The 17782-nt window shown below is 64.8% G+C and overlaps 2 protein-coding genes across 9 annotated transcripts in view; both read right to left on the reverse strand.

The window, feature by feature from the left end:
- Positions 1 to 3095: 3095 nt before the first annotated feature.
- NSMF (NMDA receptor synaptonuclear signaling and neuronal migration factor) lies at positions 3096 to 12536 on the reverse strand. Of its 3 annotated transcripts, none has more exons than XM_070799805.1 (15): positions 11889 to 12536; positions 11422 to 11483; positions 10679 to 10825; positions 9105 to 9180; positions 7932 to 8000; positions 7034 to 7086; positions 6604 to 6697; positions 5954 to 6074; positions 5780 to 5863; positions 5215 to 5248; positions 5033 to 5103; positions 4802 to 4881; positions 4581 to 4683; positions 4343 to 4418; positions 3096 to 4226 (listed from the first exon to the last, which is right to left on the reverse strand). In XM_070799805.1, exons 1-15 carry the CDS (start codon positions 11957 to 11959, stop codon positions 4129 to 4131), a joined length of 1239 nt encoding a protein of 412 aa, XP_070655906.1. In that variant the 5' UTR covers positions 11960 to 12536; the 3' UTR covers positions 3096 to 4128. The 3 variants fall into 3 exon arrangements, with proteins under 3 accessions (XP_070655906.1, XP_070655904.1, XP_070655905.1); XM_070799803.1 differs by having other exon boundaries at positions 10325 to 10825; XM_070799804.1 differs by lacking the exon at positions 6604 to 6697 and having other exon boundaries at positions 5954 to 6078; positions 10325 to 10825.
- Positions 12537 to 12750: 214 nt separating this feature from the next.
- PNPLA7 (patatin like phospholipase domain containing 7) overlaps positions 12751 to 17782 on the reverse strand; it is a 77236-nt gene continuing 72204 nt past the window's right edge. For 4 of the 6 annotated variants that reach the window (XM_070799798.1, XM_070799800.1, XM_070799797.1 and 1 more), the window contains 9 exons: positions 16175 to 16291; positions 15962 to 16031; positions 15279 to 15395; positions 14660 to 14856; positions 14169 to 14321; positions 13981 to 14091; positions 13573 to 13657; positions 13259 to 13362; positions 12751 to 13123 (listed from right to left, as the gene is read on the reverse strand). In XM_070799798.1, the coding sequence (XP_070655899.1) occupies positions 13091 to 13123; positions 13259 to 13362; positions 13573 to 13657; positions 13981 to 14091; positions 14169 to 14321; positions 14660 to 14856; positions 15279 to 15395; positions 15962 to 16031; positions 16175 to 16291 (987 nt within the window). In that variant the 3' untranslated portion in view covers positions 12751 to 13090. Of the gene's footprint in view, positions 13124 to 13258; positions 13363 to 13572; positions 13658 to 13980; positions 14092 to 14168; positions 14322 to 14659; positions 14857 to 15278; positions 15396 to 15961; positions 16032 to 16174; positions 16292 to 17782 lie in introns of those variants that run through there. The other 2 variants (XM_070799802.1, XM_070799801.1) reach the window with 2 other exon arrangements.

The raw sequence follows: 17782 nt of genomic DNA on the forward strand, positions 1-17782 counted from the left end.
GAAGGCGACTCTCTACCACCAGCGCCGCCCGGGAAGCCCCGAGGGCCTGCGGCGCAGCCTCGGTCGCAGACCCCACGGGAAGGTGCAGACCTGCGCCCCAGGCGGGAGATTTTCTCCCCGCCCGGCAACAGCTCAGCCAATGAGAGGCTGTCGCCGTGCGACCCAGGGAAAGCCGCCACACTTCCGGCTCCCGGCTTCCTCCAATGGGCTCTCTGTTTAGAACAGCCCTTCCAACCCCCTTTCTCTATGGTAGAGCTTTCTTTCTTTTGTTCTCTGTACTTGCTTATGGTTCACCTTAGTTTTCTCGTCTTGCATTCCAATTATTTCCTGTTCCCAAATAAACCCACATTGCTGGTAATAACTGGCTGTTTTATTATTTGAGCATCTTTACAACAGCTCTTCCAAGTCTTCGTCAGATAATTTCAACACCGCGGCTTCTCATCCTTGGCACCTGCTGGCAGCCTGTGTCTGCTGGTCAAGATCTCTATGGCTCTTCCGGTCTGTAATGTTTCGAGTACCCTGTATGAGACTGAGGTCTTGTCTGTGGCCTGTGGAGAGTGCTGGGGATTCAGCCACACTCTAAGGGTGGGTCTAGGAGTGGGCTGGGCCGCTGCTGCAGGTGCTGGTTGGATTCAGCCCACACAGCCCTGGGAGCAAGGCCAAGGACTCATAAGTACCTTTGCAGGTGGTTTTCCTGTACTTTACAGATCCTGGTTCCCACCCCCACCGACAGTTCCCTTCCCAGCCCTTGAGCCTATCTGATATACACAGCATGTCTAGTCCACGTGACTGTCTTCCCGGTTCTCAGACAGACCTGGCCCAGTCTAGTGACCACTGCAAGGGCTGGAACCAATGGAGGGTGCCTCCCACCGTGGCTTTGATGATTGCCTTCCTAATCCTGATCTCTGACTCCTCCCTGGGAACTCACATGAGACTCTGGACACAAACCTATTAAAGGAGTTGTTGGTACAGCGTGTCCTTTCTGGAAGCAGGGCAGATGGTGGGTCTGAGTTTCATCCTGACGGTGATGGAAGGTTCTAAACAAGGCAGATGTGCTGTGGCTCTGTCCCCTGGGGCACACATCCAGAGCAGGGCATCAGGCGCGCGGGGGACACTGTGTGGGGTTGTGGGGGTGAGCGTGGCCATGTAGGCTGGGGTGTGCACGCTGCAAGGCTTGGAGAGAGCAGGAAGGTAGAGAGGGCAGGCCGGGGCCACCTCTGCCCATGCTGTCCCAGGAGGTGAGGGCTGGACAGCAGGCCTGCCCGGGTAATTAAAAGGGTTCACGTGTCACGGGAGGTGAGAGGAACACACCCATCTGTGTGACCTCTTCAGTTTAAACGGAGAACGTGCAGGCCTCTTGCGAGCCCAACCATCCTTCTCCCTCAAAACCCCACTTGGGAATGATGTGCTGCTTCTGGGACGGCCGTCCCCATGACCTGGCTGGCCCCCATTAATGGCATGAGCTGTGGCACATGGACACCCATGCAGGAGGCCCCAGGGAGGTGCTGGCTCCATGTTTACGAATTACGTTTTAAGAGCTATTGTCAGATTGCTTTCCAAGAAGTCTACAGCAATTAACATGATCTCCTCCCCACACAGTCACCAGCACAGGGTGACTCAGATCCTTTAAAATGTTTGCAAAACCAACAGGCAGGACACATCTCTTTCCCTTCACTGGCTTTTTATAGGCCGCTTGATTTCTTTCTCTGTGAGGTGTCGATTCAGCCCTCCACTCACTCTCCCTGTTGGCTCTGTCTCTTTCTTGTTAATATAAGCCTTCGTATGGGAAGGACCTTAATCCCTCATGTGCATGCTTGCTCATTTGCTCACCTGTGTTCAAGTCTTTGCAATCCACGGACGGTAGCCTGTCAGGCTCCTCTGTCCATGGAATTTTCCAGACAAGAAGGCTGGAGTGGGTTGCCATTTCCTACTCCAGGGGATCTTCCCAACCTAGGGATCGAACCCACGTCTCTTGGCAGACAGACTGTTACCCACTGAGCCCCCAGGGGAGCCCTTACCTCTCCCACTAGGTGCCAGCACTTCTCCTCAGCGCCCCCTGGTGGCTGCTGCTCCCAGCTGAGGTGGGTGTGCAGAGGCTGCAGACCTGAGGTTGCTTCGGCACCCCCACCCAGCCTGCCTCCACGTTTGCCACCCCCTCCCTCTGTTCTTTTCCCACAATGCTTTCTGTGTTTACACCGCTTTGCTCCTGGGTGCCTTCTGGATTTGACGCCCCCTCATCATGCTTCTGGTGGTTCTGTGCGTGAGGGAGGGAAGCTGGTGGACCAAATGCAAGACCTCAAGTCTTCCGAGGGCAGACCCTGCCAGCCCTGATCCACCAGGCTGACCCTGAAGACTGTGGGGCAAATCTACTTGCTGAAGCAGCCCAGATGGACTCCAGCATCCCCGTGGGAGGTCGGGAGAGGGGCGGGGGCACGTGACAAAGCTTCTGGCAGCCCCGGGTCAGGTTGGCAGGTGACACGGCCGTCGTGCCGCCTAAGCCCAGGGTGAGGTGGGTGGGTCGCACTGGGGGGCTATCCGCCTGGCTCCTCGCCCAGACTTTCATCTAGATGTGAGTTCTCCTGGCAACATCACCCCCTTCCAGGCCACCAGCCTCCAAGTCCCCGGGACCCCCGGCCTCCCAGCCCTCACTCAGGCCACCATGGGCAGCCTCCCACCCTCCCCAGCCCTTGGTAGCCCAGATGAACCCACCAGCCACCTGTTGATCTGCCCACCGGCAACTGGACCAGAAACCTCCGGGGAAGCCAGGCCCAGCTGGACCCAACAACATCCTGGTCACTGGGTACAGGGGGCATGGCACACGTGGGGGTGGCCAGCCGGCCCTGTGATCACTTCCTGGGCTCCCCTTGTGGCCACACTGCTGACCACGGGGCCCTCAGCTCTGTGTGCAGGGGTGGGGCAGAGGCTGCGGGCGCGGCGTCTCTGCCCTCATCTGCAGACCACCCGCCCGTGCCCCTCAGTCCGGGCCAGGGTGCACAGGCGGCCACCACAGCAACAAGCTCAGATCAGCAGGCCCAGAATCTTCTGGGTCCAGAGAGGCAGTGCACGGCGCTGAGAGAGGAGACCCACGCAGTGGCCGCAGCAGAGGGTCAGATTTAATGGTCACTCTACGGGGTGTCGTACATTGTTCATAGCCCGGCACGAGCCCCCCCTCTCCCCTCGACGGGGGGCACAGCCGGGTTTCTCAGACCACACTCTGCACAGGGGGGCCAGCCCCCGAGCGCCAGCTATGTACAAGGGCCCGCCCACTGGGCCACCGGCAGGCTGCGTGCGCACAGCCCAGCGGCTGCCCCGCCCTCCCTCGGGCCAGGCTGCGTGGGGTCCAGGCCCCCATGCAGCAGGCGGCAGGAGTTTCACCCGCCAGGACCCAGCCCCGGCAGGCCCCGCCAAGACCCAAGCCCCTGCACCGGGAGAGGCCTTCAGAGCTCGGCTGCCAAAAGCTGAGCCGAACAGCAGCGGGGAGCCGGTTGGGTACAGGGGGCCGGGGAGCAGGCAGGGCCTGGCTCGACCCAGGGCGCCCTCCGAGTGAAAGGAAGGCGTGTCCCCGCTGCCCTTGGGCACCCCCGCGAGCCGGTGCCGCGGTCAGGGAAGCAGGGGCGAGGGCAGCGCAAGCACAGACCATCAGGGACTCGGCCGGGACGGAGCCAGGCCGGGCAGACGGGCCGCCCTGGTGCTGGTGATCGGATACGGCAGGGCTGGGGAGCTGAGGCAAAGGATCCTGGACACACGTTGAGCCGGGTGATCTATGCCATGACTAGTAACTCAGCACTTAACTAGTTAACTAGTAACGCTGCTTCCCTTTGAATTGTCTCAGGGGTTGTAGAAAATTGCACTTATTTCTATGAACCTGCAGAGGCGCCGCCCCAGCGCTGAGCCTCCAGGCGAGGCCCGGGCAGCATCCGCCAGCCGCGGGGGCTCCTCCGGGGCGCCGGGGCGGTGGCCGCTGAGACCCGTGGTGCCGTGAGGACCGGAGCCCTGGGAGGGAACCTGAGCGACGTCTGAGATGCCCTGAAGTGGCCGTGAAGACCGGGACCCACGCGGCACCGGGCAGCTCGCAGCGGCCCAGCCTGGCGCCGGTCTGAGGGAGCGGCCGGGCGGCGGTCCCGCCCCTCACAGAACGTCCTCAAAGTCCAGCAGCTTCGAGTGCTGGCGGCTCTTCCACAGGCGGTACAGCCGGAAGTCAAAGTAGGTCTCGATCATCTGCTTCCCTGAGGCGGGAGGGGCGAGGGCGGGCTCAGCCCCGCCTCCGGGACACCCCGCCCCGCCCCCCGCCCCGCCTCGCCCGCGGGGACACCACGCCCCGGCCGGCCAGCCCAGCGCTCACCTTGAGCCGACAGCTCCAGGGGCGACTCGAAGATGACCCTGTAAGGAGTCATGAGGGTCCTGAGGTTCTGGAAGAGCTGAAAGGAGGGAGTGGACTCTGAGTGCAGGGCAGAGCAAGACAGCGGCGGGGAGAAGCGGGGATGGGGAGCAAGAAGCCCCAGCTGGTGAGGCCAGGCACGGGGATCTCTATGGGAGGGCTGAGACGGAAAGGGAGTCTGCAGAGAAGCAGGGTGCTGTACCTTCTCCCCATTGGGGTTCCCCAGGACGTAGCAGCCCATGACATGGATGACGTTCGGCTCAGGGTTCACTTTGCTCATTAAGCGGCTCAACCGCTTCCAGAAGCTGGTGGGGAAGGGGTGGTCACAGGCAGCCTCCAGCCCGACCGCCAAGTGAGAGGGGACATGGTACCCCAGCAGACACTGGCCCCTGCCCCCCAGCCCCCCGGGCACCCCCTGCTCACTGGATCATGTCCTCTTCCTTCTCCACTTTGGCAAAGGTGGCCACCTTGTTCTTGAGCAGGTACAAGTGTCCTGGCCCACCCTGTGAGAGTCTGCGGTTAGTGGGATGGGACTGCACGCTGGGGGTGTCCAACCACTGTTCCCTCAACACGTGCAGATGCAAACGTGCATATCTCTGGAGGTGGCATCCTCCACCCCGGCCCCACTCCCGGGCAGGAAGGGCTGAGCCCTACCTGGCAGAAAATCAGCATCTTCCAGATTTTGGCCCCCTTGTGGTAGATATTCAGCTTCTTCTCTATCTCCTCTGGGGAGGGAGGGGTATGAATGCTGCCCCCACCGTCCGTCTGCGCCTCCCCTCCCCCCCCCCCCCCAGCCCCTCGGAGATCAGAAGGCAGAGGGGTCAGAGGGCACATACCCAGGATGTCCTCGAAGGTTGCATGCTCATGGTCCTAGGGAAGACAAGATCCCAGGTTAGAGCCCCTCTCGGGCAGTGCTACCCACTCAACCCGAGATGGGGCTGGGGGTACTCAGGTAGAGGATGGGGATAGCGCCCCCACCAGACCCCGAGACGGGGCTGGGAGCACTCACGTAGAGGATGGGGATAGCGCCCCCCCACCCAACCCTAAACGGGGCTGGGAGCACTCACATAGAGGAGGGGGATAGCACCCCACCCGACCCTGAGACGGGGCTGGGAGCACTCCCACAGAGGATGAGGATAGTGCCCCACCCAACCCCAAGACGGGGCTGGGAGCACTCACGTAGAGGATGGGGATAGTGCCCCCACCAGACCCCAAGACGGGGCTGGGAGCACTCACATAGAGGATGGGGATAGTGCCCCCACCCAACCCTGAGACGGGGCTGGGAGCACTTACACAGAGGATAAGGATAGTGCCCCACGCGACCCAAGATAGGGCTGGGAGCACTCACATAAAGGATCGGGACAGTGCTCCCCCACCCAACCCCGAGACAGAAGCACTCACGTAGAGGATGGGGATGATGGCGGGGTCGTCCCTGCGGATGATTGTGGGGATGTACTCGGCTTTGGGCACTTTGGAGGAAATGAGCTGTGGACAGGGGAGGCACTCAGGGCCTTGGCCGTCCTGGAGCCCCCCACCCCGCCCCCACCACTGAGCAGTAGCTGCACCGGGCCTCACCATGACCTTGGGTGGCACGAAGCCCTCAGTGTCACAGGCTACAGCCTCCAGGCCCTTCTCAGTCTCCCAGTCCAGGTCCTCGAAAGCCTCGCCCAAGGTGCAATGGGAGCTCTGCAGGTCACTACCTGGAGGGCAGGACGTGCCACCAGGCTGAGGACCATCTGGAGTACCACCCGCCCTGGCTGCAACCCCAGAGATGGGCAGGGGACAGAGCCAGCAAGCCGTGTCCCAGAGGGCCCTCCAGGCCAGTGAGAAACCCAGGGCAGGTAAGAGAGCCAAGCTGAGGGCAAGCCGGGCTGCTGCCACCAGCTGGAGGCTGCCTGGCAGGGAAGGCTGTGGGCCCTAGGGCAAGGCCAGTGGAAGCCGAGGTGCAAGTGTCAGCTCCAGCCCGGTGTGCCTGGCGTCTGGGCCAAGGAGAAATCAGGTACTGCAGGTTTCCGGCGTTAGGGGCACCAGGCAGGGTAGCCAGTGAACCCTGGCCCTTAGTAACCCCTACCCAGAAGACTGGAGGTGTCAGAGTGCCCCCCTCAGCCCAATAAACCGAGGTCCAGCGGAAGCGCAGAAGCCTAGCCGTCTGGGTGCTGGAAGCGTGGGGCTGGGGGCCTAGGGGAGCCTCTGGGGAAGGTGGGCCGGCCTGCGGTGCCGGGCACCTACTGTCTCGGGAGTCGTGAGAGGTGTCGGCTTTCATGGGGGTGGGGTCGCTCCAGGACCGGCTGAAGCTCCGCTCGCGCCGCTCGGCGAACGCTGCAGTGAGAGCAGAGCCCGTTAGGGACGTGGCCTGCAGCCACGGGAGGTGGCTGGGATCGGCGGCTGGGCAGGACGCGGGCCGGCGGGGTCTGGAGGGTGCAGGATGCCGCTGCAATGGGACGGGTAGGAGAGGGGCAAAAGGCGGACCGGGCAGGGTCGGGGGACACGGGCGGAGTCTGCGTGAAGGGGCGGGGCCCTGTCCTTTGGGCGGAGCCTGGGTGTGGGAAGGTGCCCGGTGGCGACACCCGCCTTGGGGGAGCAGAGAGCAGCACGCCAAGCCCCAGTCGGCCAAGAGCAGCACCGCCCACCCGTCCGCCTCACTCTGGGCCTTACTCTGGGCCTTCACCCGCCGGCTGCCGACCATGCGCAGGTGTTTGCGGAAGTTCCTAGGAGTGGAAGCACAGGGGTGCTGGTGAGGGCCACCAGGAGCGGTGGGCGTGCTCCTCCTCCGTGCTCCCCTCCCCGACTTCGTCCCTTTCCGTGAGGGGTGCCCTCCCGGCGCCCCCAGCTCTTCCACAGGCCAATCCCACCCGGTCCTCTCTTCCTCGAGCCTCCCAGCCCATTGGCCGCTGGGACACAAGCAGGGTTATCAAGCCTCCTGTTGCCCCCACCCTCCTCCCAGGACAGCTCCCTTGGTGACCTGTGCACTTGGTCTCCCATCCCTGCTGCCCACCCTTCCCTTCCCTCCGTGCACCCAGGCACACTCTGACCACCCCCAACCCCCTTCTCAAGGAGTCAAGAGTTCCTGCTTCCCGCGCACGATGGCCAAGGCAGCACAGCGGGCCGCACCGCGAGGTGGGCCTGGGGCCAGCAGATGCCCCCACTCCTGATGTTGTCTCCCTAGGCCGCCTCAGAGGCAGGTCTCTTGAACTCCAAACTTTGTGTCCTGCCAAGGCCCCATTTGCAAGACAGACAGTCAAGCTTCCTGGACACATCTGAGGTGGGGTTTGGGAGGATAAGCCTGCCTGCTGATCCCACAGCTCTGGGCTTCAAGGGCCCAAGAAAGGCATGCGTGGGCCTACTGGCTGCGGTTCAGCTCAGTGTGTCCCCAACACACAGGCCTGGGAGCTCAGGCCACACGACCCCTCCTGCCTGCACGCGTCCCCAGAGCAGGGCCAGGCCAGTGGTCGCCACCGCCCTTCCCCATCAGGTCCACTGGACTGGGGGGGCCCAGGCTAGACCAGAACAGACAAGAGACAGACCCTGGTGGCGAGTGGCTGGCAGGCCCTACCTCTGGATTACAGACGCGGAATCATTCTCCCGTTTCCGGCGCTTCCTCTCCGCGTAGCCCCTGAACACCCTGGGAAACCGCCACGAGTCAGCACTGCCCTTGGCCGCAGGCGGGAGGGACAGACGTGGGGACGGAGGCTCGAGAATGGGGCCCGCAGGCACCCAGGGCCCTGGGCCAGACAGAGGGTCCCAGCCTGCCTCGCCGTGTCCTCAGCCCAGCTCCCCACAGGCCCTGGTGCAGCTCACTGCTCGCCAGGACCCAGCACGCCCTCCTGGTCAGGGCCCAGGTCCCTGGCCTGCCCCGACCTACGTGGGGGTGGGCGAGTTCCCCAGGGACCACCACCACGCCCTCAGGCTCAAGGTCCTCCTGGTACTTACGAGATGCTGGAGTCCCAGCGGGAAATGGCAGCGTGAGGGAGAAGACACAGTGAGCAGAGACCCTCAGACCTCTGACCCCACGGGGCTAGTTTCCTTCTTGTCCCTGACTCGAAGGGTCCCGCACAGGCACCCCAGGGTGCCCGCTATGCCACGGGCCAGTCCTTGAAAGGGCAGCAGATGCTGAGGTTACGGTGGCCCAGGCCACCCGATGCTGCTCAGGCTGCTCAGAGGCCTGACTGTGTGCCTTGGCCCTGCTGGGACCCGCAGCAGAGTGGCCCCTGTTCAGCCTGAGGGCGGCAGTGCACGCCCCAAGGTAGCTTGCAGGGAGCGTCTTCAGAGCAGGGGACACTGCAGCAGAGTGCCGCCCTGGAGGGAACTCCTCAACAGAACGTTCACCCAGCTGGGTGACGGGCAAGAGCACGCCCCCCAGGGGACTAAGCTGTGATGGCTCGCGGTGCGTGGCAACGCAAGGAGGCTGCTGTTTGGAGCGTGCGCAGGGCAGAGCTGGGCAGCAGCCCGGGAGAAGCACCCCTGCTGGTGACTACATCAGCCGCAGCCCCCCGCCCGCTCCCCAGGAGACGGCACCGCGCGGGGCAGGGCAGTGGGGACAGGACAGGGTGGGGGTGGGGGTGGGGTGCGAGCAGCCAGGCCCGCCTTCCTGCAGGCTGACACTCAGGCAGAGCGGGTGGAATGGGGGCGCTCGGGAGCGGCCGCCCAAGTGGGCTCCGGGCAGTAGCTCCTGAACAGCAGGAAGAGGCCCCTGGCCTGGGCCCCGCGCACAGCAGACACAACTCACGCTTGCATAGTTGTGGTTGCTGTCTGGAAACTGAAGAGGTTTTCCTTGGGGAACCAGGTACGGATGGGGACGTCATCTGGAAGAGGCCAAGGAGGCAGTGACTAGGGTGGCTTAGGGGTTCCTGAGCCCTTTCCCACCTGCCCAGGGCTGGGGGTGTTCCTGAGCACAGGATTCCCTAGACCTATCCCGGGGTAGGGGGGCGGGGCCTGGCACCGGGCCAGCAGGCTCTGAGGCCTGCTCAGCTGTTCAAGCCGCGACAGCTCAGCGGCTTCGTGACGCTCGTCTTCACTTGGCTCTCCCCCTGCTGCCCACAGCGGACACGTGTTCCCCGGAAAGCACAGCCGGCCTCCAGGGCACCCAGGAAAAGCACTGACTCGTCGCCTTCAAGCCGGAGGGGCGGGGCAGGGACCGTGGCTGCCTCTCCTGGGGCTCCAGGGCTTTCTCTGCCGCCCAGACACTCTGGAGTCCACATGGTCGGCCCTTCCCTCTCTCAGACCTTCCTGGTGGAGGCCCTCACCAGGCAGGGAGATTGACCCTTCCCAGAGGCCTTATAGCCACCAGACAGGGTGCCACTCTATTCTCTTCCCTGACTGCATTCCAGAACCTGGCCTGTGTTCCTCAGAGGAGCACGAGGACCTGGCGATGTCTGCACCCCTGGCCTGTGCCCTGATGCCCCGCTGGACTGCGGATTTGGAGGCTCAAGAGGTGCCCGGAGAGCACACGGCGGGTCTGCCAGGTAGAATTCTGCTCTTCCGGAAGTGATGGGCTCGGAGCCCAGAAGCATGGGGACCACCTGAATGTCCCAGGCAGCTTCTTCCTGACAGCAGGCCTCCAGGGCTCCTCAGCCATGCGCATTGCTCGACAATTCTGGTGGGGGGCCCCACTAGCTGGCCAGGCCCCCTTGGTGAGCAGGAGTCCCACTGGGTGGGTGCCAGGGGAGGGACTGTCCCCCAGCACTCCCAGAAGGCAGCCCCACCTTTCCACTCAACCAGGCTTGCTGCCCATTCCACCCTTAAGACCCTCCCAGCCCCGTGCTGGGGAAGCAAGCCTGCCATGACTTGGTGCTGGCAAGCCTGAAGCCAACCATGAAGCCTGGCTGGGCGTGGGGTGTGGTGGCAGGACGCCACCTGCGGGCGGTGACCGGGGCACCCGCACTGTCCAGGCCTCCTGGCGCTTGCTGCTGCAGAGGGGGCTGCCCGGGCCCCCGCCCAGCCCCTCACCAGACACTCGGTCAACGCTGTACATCCTCTCCAGCTTCTTGCGGCGGCCGGGAGCCTCAGGCAGAGGCGGCTGGTCCACCCCAAAGGCCTGAGGGGAGGGGCTGGGGGCGAGCTGGGCGCATCCGGGGCACTCCTTGGAGCCCTGGCGGCTGCCCGCCCAGCTCTGGCAGGGCCTGCTGACGTCCTCGTGACTGCCGCCCGGGCTGGCGCGCAGGGGCTGGCTGTGGTGGTGGGGGTGCTGCTCCCGTTGCCGCCGCCCCTTCACCACAGCCAGCTCGATGGCCTCGGCCTCCGGGCCGGGCAGCAGGGCCGGCTCCCCTGAGATGGTGTACACGCGGGGCTGGGGGCCCTCACCAGCCGGCTTCCCGCTGGCAGCCTCCTCCGGAAGGCTGCCCTCATATCGCCCGTTGGAGATGAGGGAAAGGCGGCGCTTGTTCTGAGGGGCCGGCTGCATCTCGGGGGACCCGTCGTGGCCAGAGCAGGCGTCAGCCAGCAGGTGGTCTGGGGAGAGGCTCCAGGTGAGCTCGCAGCCTGCTGGCCCTGCCTCCCGTCTCCTGGTGCTCTGGAGGCAGGGCATGGACACCCAGCGGGTGCCTGGCCCACTGACCAAACCCTGGGCCTGAACAACTTCACAAAAGCGCTTTCTGAGCTGTGCCATGCCCCAGAGGTTCATACTTCACTTCCACCGTGTGGGTGACAGACTGTGCTACCTATGGGTGATGGGGGGCAGGAACAGGCAGGCCACCTCCCAGCCTGCCACCGCGCCCGTGTGCCCAGTGCCAACTTCTCCCCTCCCCCCCACCAGCTGGCCCCCAGAGACAGTGGTGCCAGCCCTGGGGGGTGCCAGGAGGCCTGTTGCCATGCCAACGGCCCAGGCTGGGTGGGTGCCATGGTGATGAGTGACTCGCAGTTCCTCCTGGGGCTCTGGGCCAGGGAGGGCAGGGGGCGTGAGGAAGCCAGCCCAGCAGGGCGGTAGCTGCCCGCTCACAGCACACAGTAAGCAAGGGCCGTGTCTGCGGGGCAGCAAGCAGCACGCCCTCCCCTAGACTAGCAGCTACGGGTGGACCAGGTCCTGGCCCTGCCTCGCGTGCCCCTACCTGCACCATTCCGGTTTTCGGGGTGACTCTGGGACAGGTACTCGCCAAACGCTCGGGCTGCTCTGAGGGGGTGGACAGCGAGGTGCGCCGTCAGGGCACACCACCCGCTCTGGCGCCCCCACCCCCCACCCACGCCTTCTGCACCCGCAAGGGAGGGCTCAGGGGTCATCCCCAGCAAGCACTCCCATCCCACCTCAGACCGCCCAGGGCTGACAGGTCGCAGTTCCGGGGACCCTTGGCGCCCCGCGCATCTTGGCCGGACCTGCAGGTGGGGCCCGGGTCTGCTTTCCCTCCAGCCCCGGCCGCCCAGTGCGTGTGGGGGTCGTGAGGTCGGGCACCTCGCCCACCGCAACCTCAGGGAGGGGAGCCGAACGGAGGTGGGGGCGGGCGCCGGCTACGCGCATGCTGCAGGGACCGGGACGGGGCTGGGGCGGCGCTGGCCCCGGCGGGCGGCCCGCCGCACTCACCGCACTTTGGCCGCCACCGAAGACATGGCCTCGCTTCTTAGCGCCCTCCTCCGGGAGGCGACGGCGCCCATGATCGAGGCGGCGGCGCATCCCCAGGCCTCAGAGCGCGCCCCGCGCCCGCCGCCTCCGTCGAGGGTGCCGCGCCGCGCCGAGGACTGGGATCAGGCTCGGGCTCGGGTTCGGGCTCGGGACCCGCATGGCAGCTCCGGGGCCCTCCACGCGCCCCGCCGCACCGGACTGAACTGCCAGGCCCGGGGGTGGCGCTCCGCCCACCGCGACGTCAGGGAGGTGGAAACCCCGCCCACCTTGCGTCAGAGGGGCGGGGCCCAGCGAAGCCCCGCCTGCCCCACCGGCAATGGGCGGGACCAACCACGGCTCTGCCCTCTCGGCGCTGCCCCCGGAACCCGGAAACCGAGGCCTGCGGTCCCCTGGATACAGGGTCCCAGGCCCTTTGGTCAAGGGGCTCCCTGGTCTCGCAGACCCACGTGCCCGCCTCGGAAACCTGCAGGGACCGTGGACCCCAAAGTCAAAGGCCTGACAGATCTATTTTTTTGTACAAAAGGACTCCCTGGCGCTATTTAATGATCTGAAAAGCAAAGTGCCCGCGTCATCTTAGGGAAAAATTTTGTGTGTACAAAGTAGGAAAAACGCCTGAGAGCTCTCGGGGGCTTCATGCTTGGTTGGGCGGATACAAGCACCATCCCGACCTTGGGTGCCCTGCCTGCCTGGCTTGGGGTCCCAGGGTCTCACGCGGTGACCTCACAGGCAGGCAGGCAACCCTATACCCTGCAGGGTCAGGACTGTGAGCTGCCCATCTTGGTGGGGCCCCCGGCCCCAGGGACCTCGGCACAGGGACCACATGTCCCACATAATCAGATCTACCTTTATTGACAGGCAAAGCAGAAACACGAGGGCTCCAGCAGGAGAGGCCCCAAGGGCTGACACAGCCCCGATGACTGCTGCGTGTGCAGAGGATGTCAGGGCCAGTGGCCCTCCAGGAGAGGCCAGGGCAGAGTGGCCCCAGAGTGACACTCCACACAGGGCCCCAGTGGGTCCCCCTGGCAGGCTGGAAGAGCTGCAGGAGCTAGGCACTCTGAGATGGAGCCACGGAGGTGCTGGCTTCAGGGTGGAAACTTCTACCCATCTTAGTCAGAGAGCTGGGGTGCTGAGGAGTCCTCGGCTGTTTTGGGGGAAGCCAGACCTCAGTGTTGATGCCGAAGCGAGGGCTCATTCTCCTGTTAGTAAACAGCACATGGTCAAGGTCAAGGTGGGGCAACCCTGGAGGGCAGCAGGGAGGGAGCAGTGGCCTGCTTTGGAGCCCTCAGCGCGCGTGGCTCAGCCAAGGGGCACAGGGTGTCCAGGCAGCTCACCGAGTCGGAGCCCCGGTCGGCTGGGGCGCTTTGGAAGTCAACGTACGCGTCCTTGGGGCCTCCCAGCAGCACCTCCTCATACTCAGTCTGGTAGTCAGATTCATCTGGGCAGAGAGCAGGGCCATGTGGGTCACCTCCTGAGCAGGGGCAGGGGCCATACACAGGCAGGGGTCCCGCTGTGCAGCCAACCAGGTCTAGGGGCTGCCAGAGCCAGCCTGGTGCCCAGGGCAGCTTATTGAGAGTGAGGGTCAGCAGGGGACATTGCCACCACCGCTCCCAGCTGTTGGGCATGTATGTCTCGGGATCCAACTCACCGTCCCCTGCAGCCACCTTGGCAGGCTCAATACGTGATACAATCTCAGCAAGGTCCGTGAAGGAGGCGTTGGGGCAGGTGAGGACCTGGGGGCGGAGGTGAAGAAGACATCTGACCTCTCCTGACTGCACCCGCCCTCTCTGTGACCCTGTGGTCCCAGCCTCTGAGTCAGAGGGGGGCGTGGGTGATGGGTAGAGTCCTGAGCAGCCCCACCCCAGTACCTTCCTCCCACCATGAGCACTTCCCAGGTGGAGAGTCAGAAGAGGCCCGTGCCTTCTGGCCCCTGGGAGGGACAGGGGGCACCTGCCCTCCTGAGTGGCTGAGTGGGGGTGCCAGGTGCCACAGGGTGAGGACCCAGCACCAGAGGACGGGTCTCAGCAGGGGAGCGGCCACCTGCTCGGGCACTCACGTCGCACGCCTTCATCTTGCTTGTCCCCTGCCGGTCCTGCAGCATCTTCTCCAGCACACCGCCTCGACCCCAGATGTCAAACACTGTCCGGCCATGCTGGGACCCCACCTCCTGCACACACACGGGAACCCCATGATGGGAATGGGAGCGCAGGGAGGCCCGGGGGTGCAGCCGGCCTGGACACTCACACAAATCTCATCAAACTTGCTGAACTCCAGGGTGCCATAGCTGTCAATCGGAGGGCGCAGGTACTCGCAGTAGTCGCTGCTCTTCACCATCTCCAGCTGCCGGACACAGCACACGTAGGCCAGGCGTGTCTGGATCTCAGCCATGTTCAGCACCTGCCGGGCCGCAGCACTGAGTGTGGCTGTCCTGGCCCCACGCGGCTCCTGGCCTCCGTCTGGGCACAGCCCCTGTTTCCTCCCTGGCCCCTCCAGGCCCTCCCCTCCCCCATGGGGAGACTATTTCTGCTGGACCTGGGGGAGGGGGCTGGGCATCCACCAGGGGGTCTGGAGTCTTTACACATGTCCCCCTCCCCAGAGCTGGTCCTGGGCAGGCAGGGACCATCCCCCAGGCTGGACCCAGAGCCTGGAAGACACTACTCCCTCCCTGCCCGTTTCAGGGACGTGGGCACCAGGGCGTGGGGAGGAGCGGCCAGAGCAGGCAAGGCTGGGCCCACCTTGACCTTCGTGGCCAAGGGATTCCAGCGCTTCCACAGGAGCCACCATCCCGAGAGCGCATCCCCGTAGTTGGTGAGGTCTGTCTCATCCCGGCTGCCCACGTCAATGGCGATCACCACCTTTGCCCCCATTGACCTGGCCACATCCGCTGGGGAGGAGGTGGCCTGGTGACCAATGGGGACAGGTGTGCAGAGCCCTGGGTGGGAGCACAGCTGAGGGGAGGCTGGGGTAGAGCTAGGGGTGGGGGCAGAGCCTGCCTGAGAGGCGCTGGGGGAGCACGTGGGCCTGCAGGGCGGGTCTCCTCTCCACTGTCACACCGGGGCCTGTGCAGGCCCTGGCAAGTGTAGAGCTGTCCAACAGGTGGCTGGCGTGCCCCAGGAGGGGCTGTGCCCACAGCAGCCCTGACACCTGCAGGCTGTTAGTTCTCGCTGTGGGCACAGATGGGCCCTAATTGCACCGACCGCCACTTGGCCTTGCTCTGAGCTCTGAGCACTGCGGAGCCGCCAACGGAGCCATCTGCTGGGAGTGTGTCTGCATGCCTCCTGCACTGCCCCGCCATCGGGCACACGGAGCCATGGGGTCAAGGCAGGTGGGTGCCCCTCCCCACCCACCCAGTACCTGGGAGGTTGTTGATGTAGCCCCCATCCATCAGCAGGTGCCCATCTTTGGGGTCGCAGAGTGGGGGCATGTAGCCCGACAGGGACATGCTGGCACGCACGTACCTCCACAGTGATCCTGGAAGGGTGTGCAGAGGAGTCCGGGAGAGGGAAGCAGACTTCCACTGCCATGAGCTCAGAGCCTCGCCCAGACAGGTCCTGAGGCCCCTGCACACCTGGCCTGGCAGAGGGTGCCAGGCCGGGCAGATGACACCCCTCCTGGGCACCCTCCTCCTTGGAGGGAGCTGGTGGGGCCGGACTTGCTCCGGGGCGCCCCACATCTCCCCTGGCCACGCCCTTCTGCAGGCTCTGCCACCCTACTCACTTCCAACCAGACTCATTTCAAGAGGCTCCCCAACACCCTGGCCTGGAAAAGGGCCCTCAGCTGCCCACCCATGGGTCGGTTTTCCCCGGGTCCCCAGGATCCCCATCGAGCAGTGCCAGACCCTGAGTGCGATCTGTACACTGCCATGACCCTCATGCTCCACTCTGCCCCCCGTCTCCACTGACCCCGCAGCCTTCAAGCCCGCAGCAGAGTCATCTTGCTCAGACCTCCCCGAGTCCCTTGCCTCCTCTGGGGGGCACCCCTTCCCTGGAGCCACTCTGCCCCCGCTGGGAACGTGCGCCCTGGGAGGAGGCACTCACCGTCCGTGTGGACCCGCATGGCAGATGCGGAGATGTCCGTGGTGATGGCGAAGTATGGGATCCACAGGTCCTGTGAGGGGACAGGACTCAGGCGGACCAACCCAGGCTGCCAGCCCTCGATTCTCAGGGCCCAGGGCGTCTAGACCCAGGCAGGCGGAGACCACGGACTCTGCTGGGGCTCCCAGGTTAGTCCCTGCGGGGTAGGGGGGGCACCTCGATCTGCCTGTCCTTGAAGACGCTAGAGATGCTGCTGTTGAAGCCAGCCCCCGAGAACATGGAAGTGATGGGGTAGGTCAGGTCCAGCATGGTCTTCACCATCGACATCATGTCCTGGGGGGCACACAGGGCACACATGAGCCCCTGCAGAGGAAAAGGGGCGCACACCCCTGCCTATGGGCACAGGCAGCAACCCCCCCGCGGGACCACCAAGAGCCTGCGTCAGGAGAAGGGAGTGGGCACACGGGCACACCTGCTTCCTGCAAGCAGAACGGGGGCCTCCTGGAAGCACCCAGGGCCTGGGGGGAGCAAACACCACAGCCTGAGTGGCAGGGCCTGGAGCAGCCGCTGGCCCCTGGCAGGCTTGACTCACTGGGCCCTTGCTACCCGCTCAGAAGGGCCAGCTCTGGGCATGCTGGGACGAGGCCATCTAGGCCCAGGGCTGGCTGCATGCCCACTGCTGCCCATGCCCAGGTGCCAGGGCAGGCACTCCATCTCCCCGACAGAAGCAGGGCCCTACCGAGGGCCTGACTGCCGAAGCCCCAGGATACCGTGGAACAGAGGTCCGCCCTCCTCACTGAGGCTGGACAGCTCCGCCTGTGAGCACAGGACCAGGAGCGCCTGACCCCTCAGGGCTCGGGGTGAGGAGGAAGGGGCCTCCTCCCTCCCCAGACAGACCCGAGAGGGGAAAGCTCAGGCAGGGGCTGCAGGTGGAGGGAGGCACGTGCCCAGGCATTCACATGGGGACCAGGACAAGCAGGAGCACACGTGCTCTTAGAGACAGGGACCCAGGTGGCCCAGCATTCCAGGGCTCCTCTGTGGCCAACAAGCCCCTGCCTCCCGAGGAAGCCCCTGCTCAGCACCGCCCCCCACGCCCCTCCACAGGCCCACAGGCAAGGGCCGCAGGGCGGCCGGCAGGTTCCAGCCCCATGCCCCCTCGCAGGGGCTGCCCAGCAGGCTCGCGTGGCCCAGCACACACTCAGGATGGCAGGCCATCAGGCCCAAAGCTCCATGGCTGTTCCCACACCTCCACACCAGCAGGGTGAAGAAGACAGGGACCTGCCCGGTTGTCTCTGGTCCCTCACTGAGGATGGACCCTCACTGTCCCCTGGGGCCACTGCCCTCACAGGCTGTCCTCAGTGACAGGAGCCTCGGGGACATGTGCACTGGGCAGATGGCCCGCGCTGACAGCTTCTGCACAGAGTGCGACCGGCTCCTTTTCTTTTAAAAATGAGATGCGCTTCCGAGCCCTCTCACAGCCTCAGCCAGGGCTCTGTCCTGCTCCCCCAGACAGACAGAGCCCTCAGGAGGGCAGAGGAGGTGCCCCTCCCCAGACAGAGCCCTTAGGAGGGCGGGGGAAGCACCCGTCCCCTGGACAGAGCCCTTAGGAGGGCGGGTGATGTGCCCCTCCCCTGCCGTCCCTCTGCCCCGCCCGGGCCCAGGTTCTGGGCTGTCCTCTGGCACCCGTTCACTACAGGACCCACTGTGTCCACAATGTGTACTTCTTACTGACATTTGGGGTCTCACACACCCAGGGAGAGAGACAGCCCAGGGCCCACCCAGCCCTTCCAGAGTCCACACCCAACCCCCTCTATCTACCCCACA

Source organism: Bos indicus, chromosome 11 (assembly GCF_029378745.1).
Source record: "Bos indicus isolate NIAB-ARS_2022 breed Sahiwal x Tharparkar chromosome 11, NIAB-ARS_B.indTharparkar_mat_pri_1.0, whole genome shotgun sequence".
In the NCBI taxonomy this organism is placed as follows: domain Eukaryota; kingdom Metazoa; phylum Chordata; class Mammalia; order Artiodactyla; family Bovidae; genus Bos; species Bos indicus.

Bases quoted from the DNA above. Each gene is read 5' to 3' on its own strand.
- NSMF (XM_070799803.1), bottom strand. From the start codon at position 11,959: ATGGGCGCCGTCGCCTCCCGGAGGAGGGCGCTAAGAAGCGAGGCCATG. The intron at 9,181-10,324 runs GTGAGGGGCTGG...GGCCTCTTCCAG, and splicing joins CAGCGTTGACCGAGTGTCTG to ATGACGTCCCCATCCGTACC. The intron at 7,087-7,931 runs GTAGGGCCTGCC...TTCCACTCCTAG, and splicing joins TCCGCGTCTGTAATCCAGAG to GAACTTCCGCAAACACCTGC.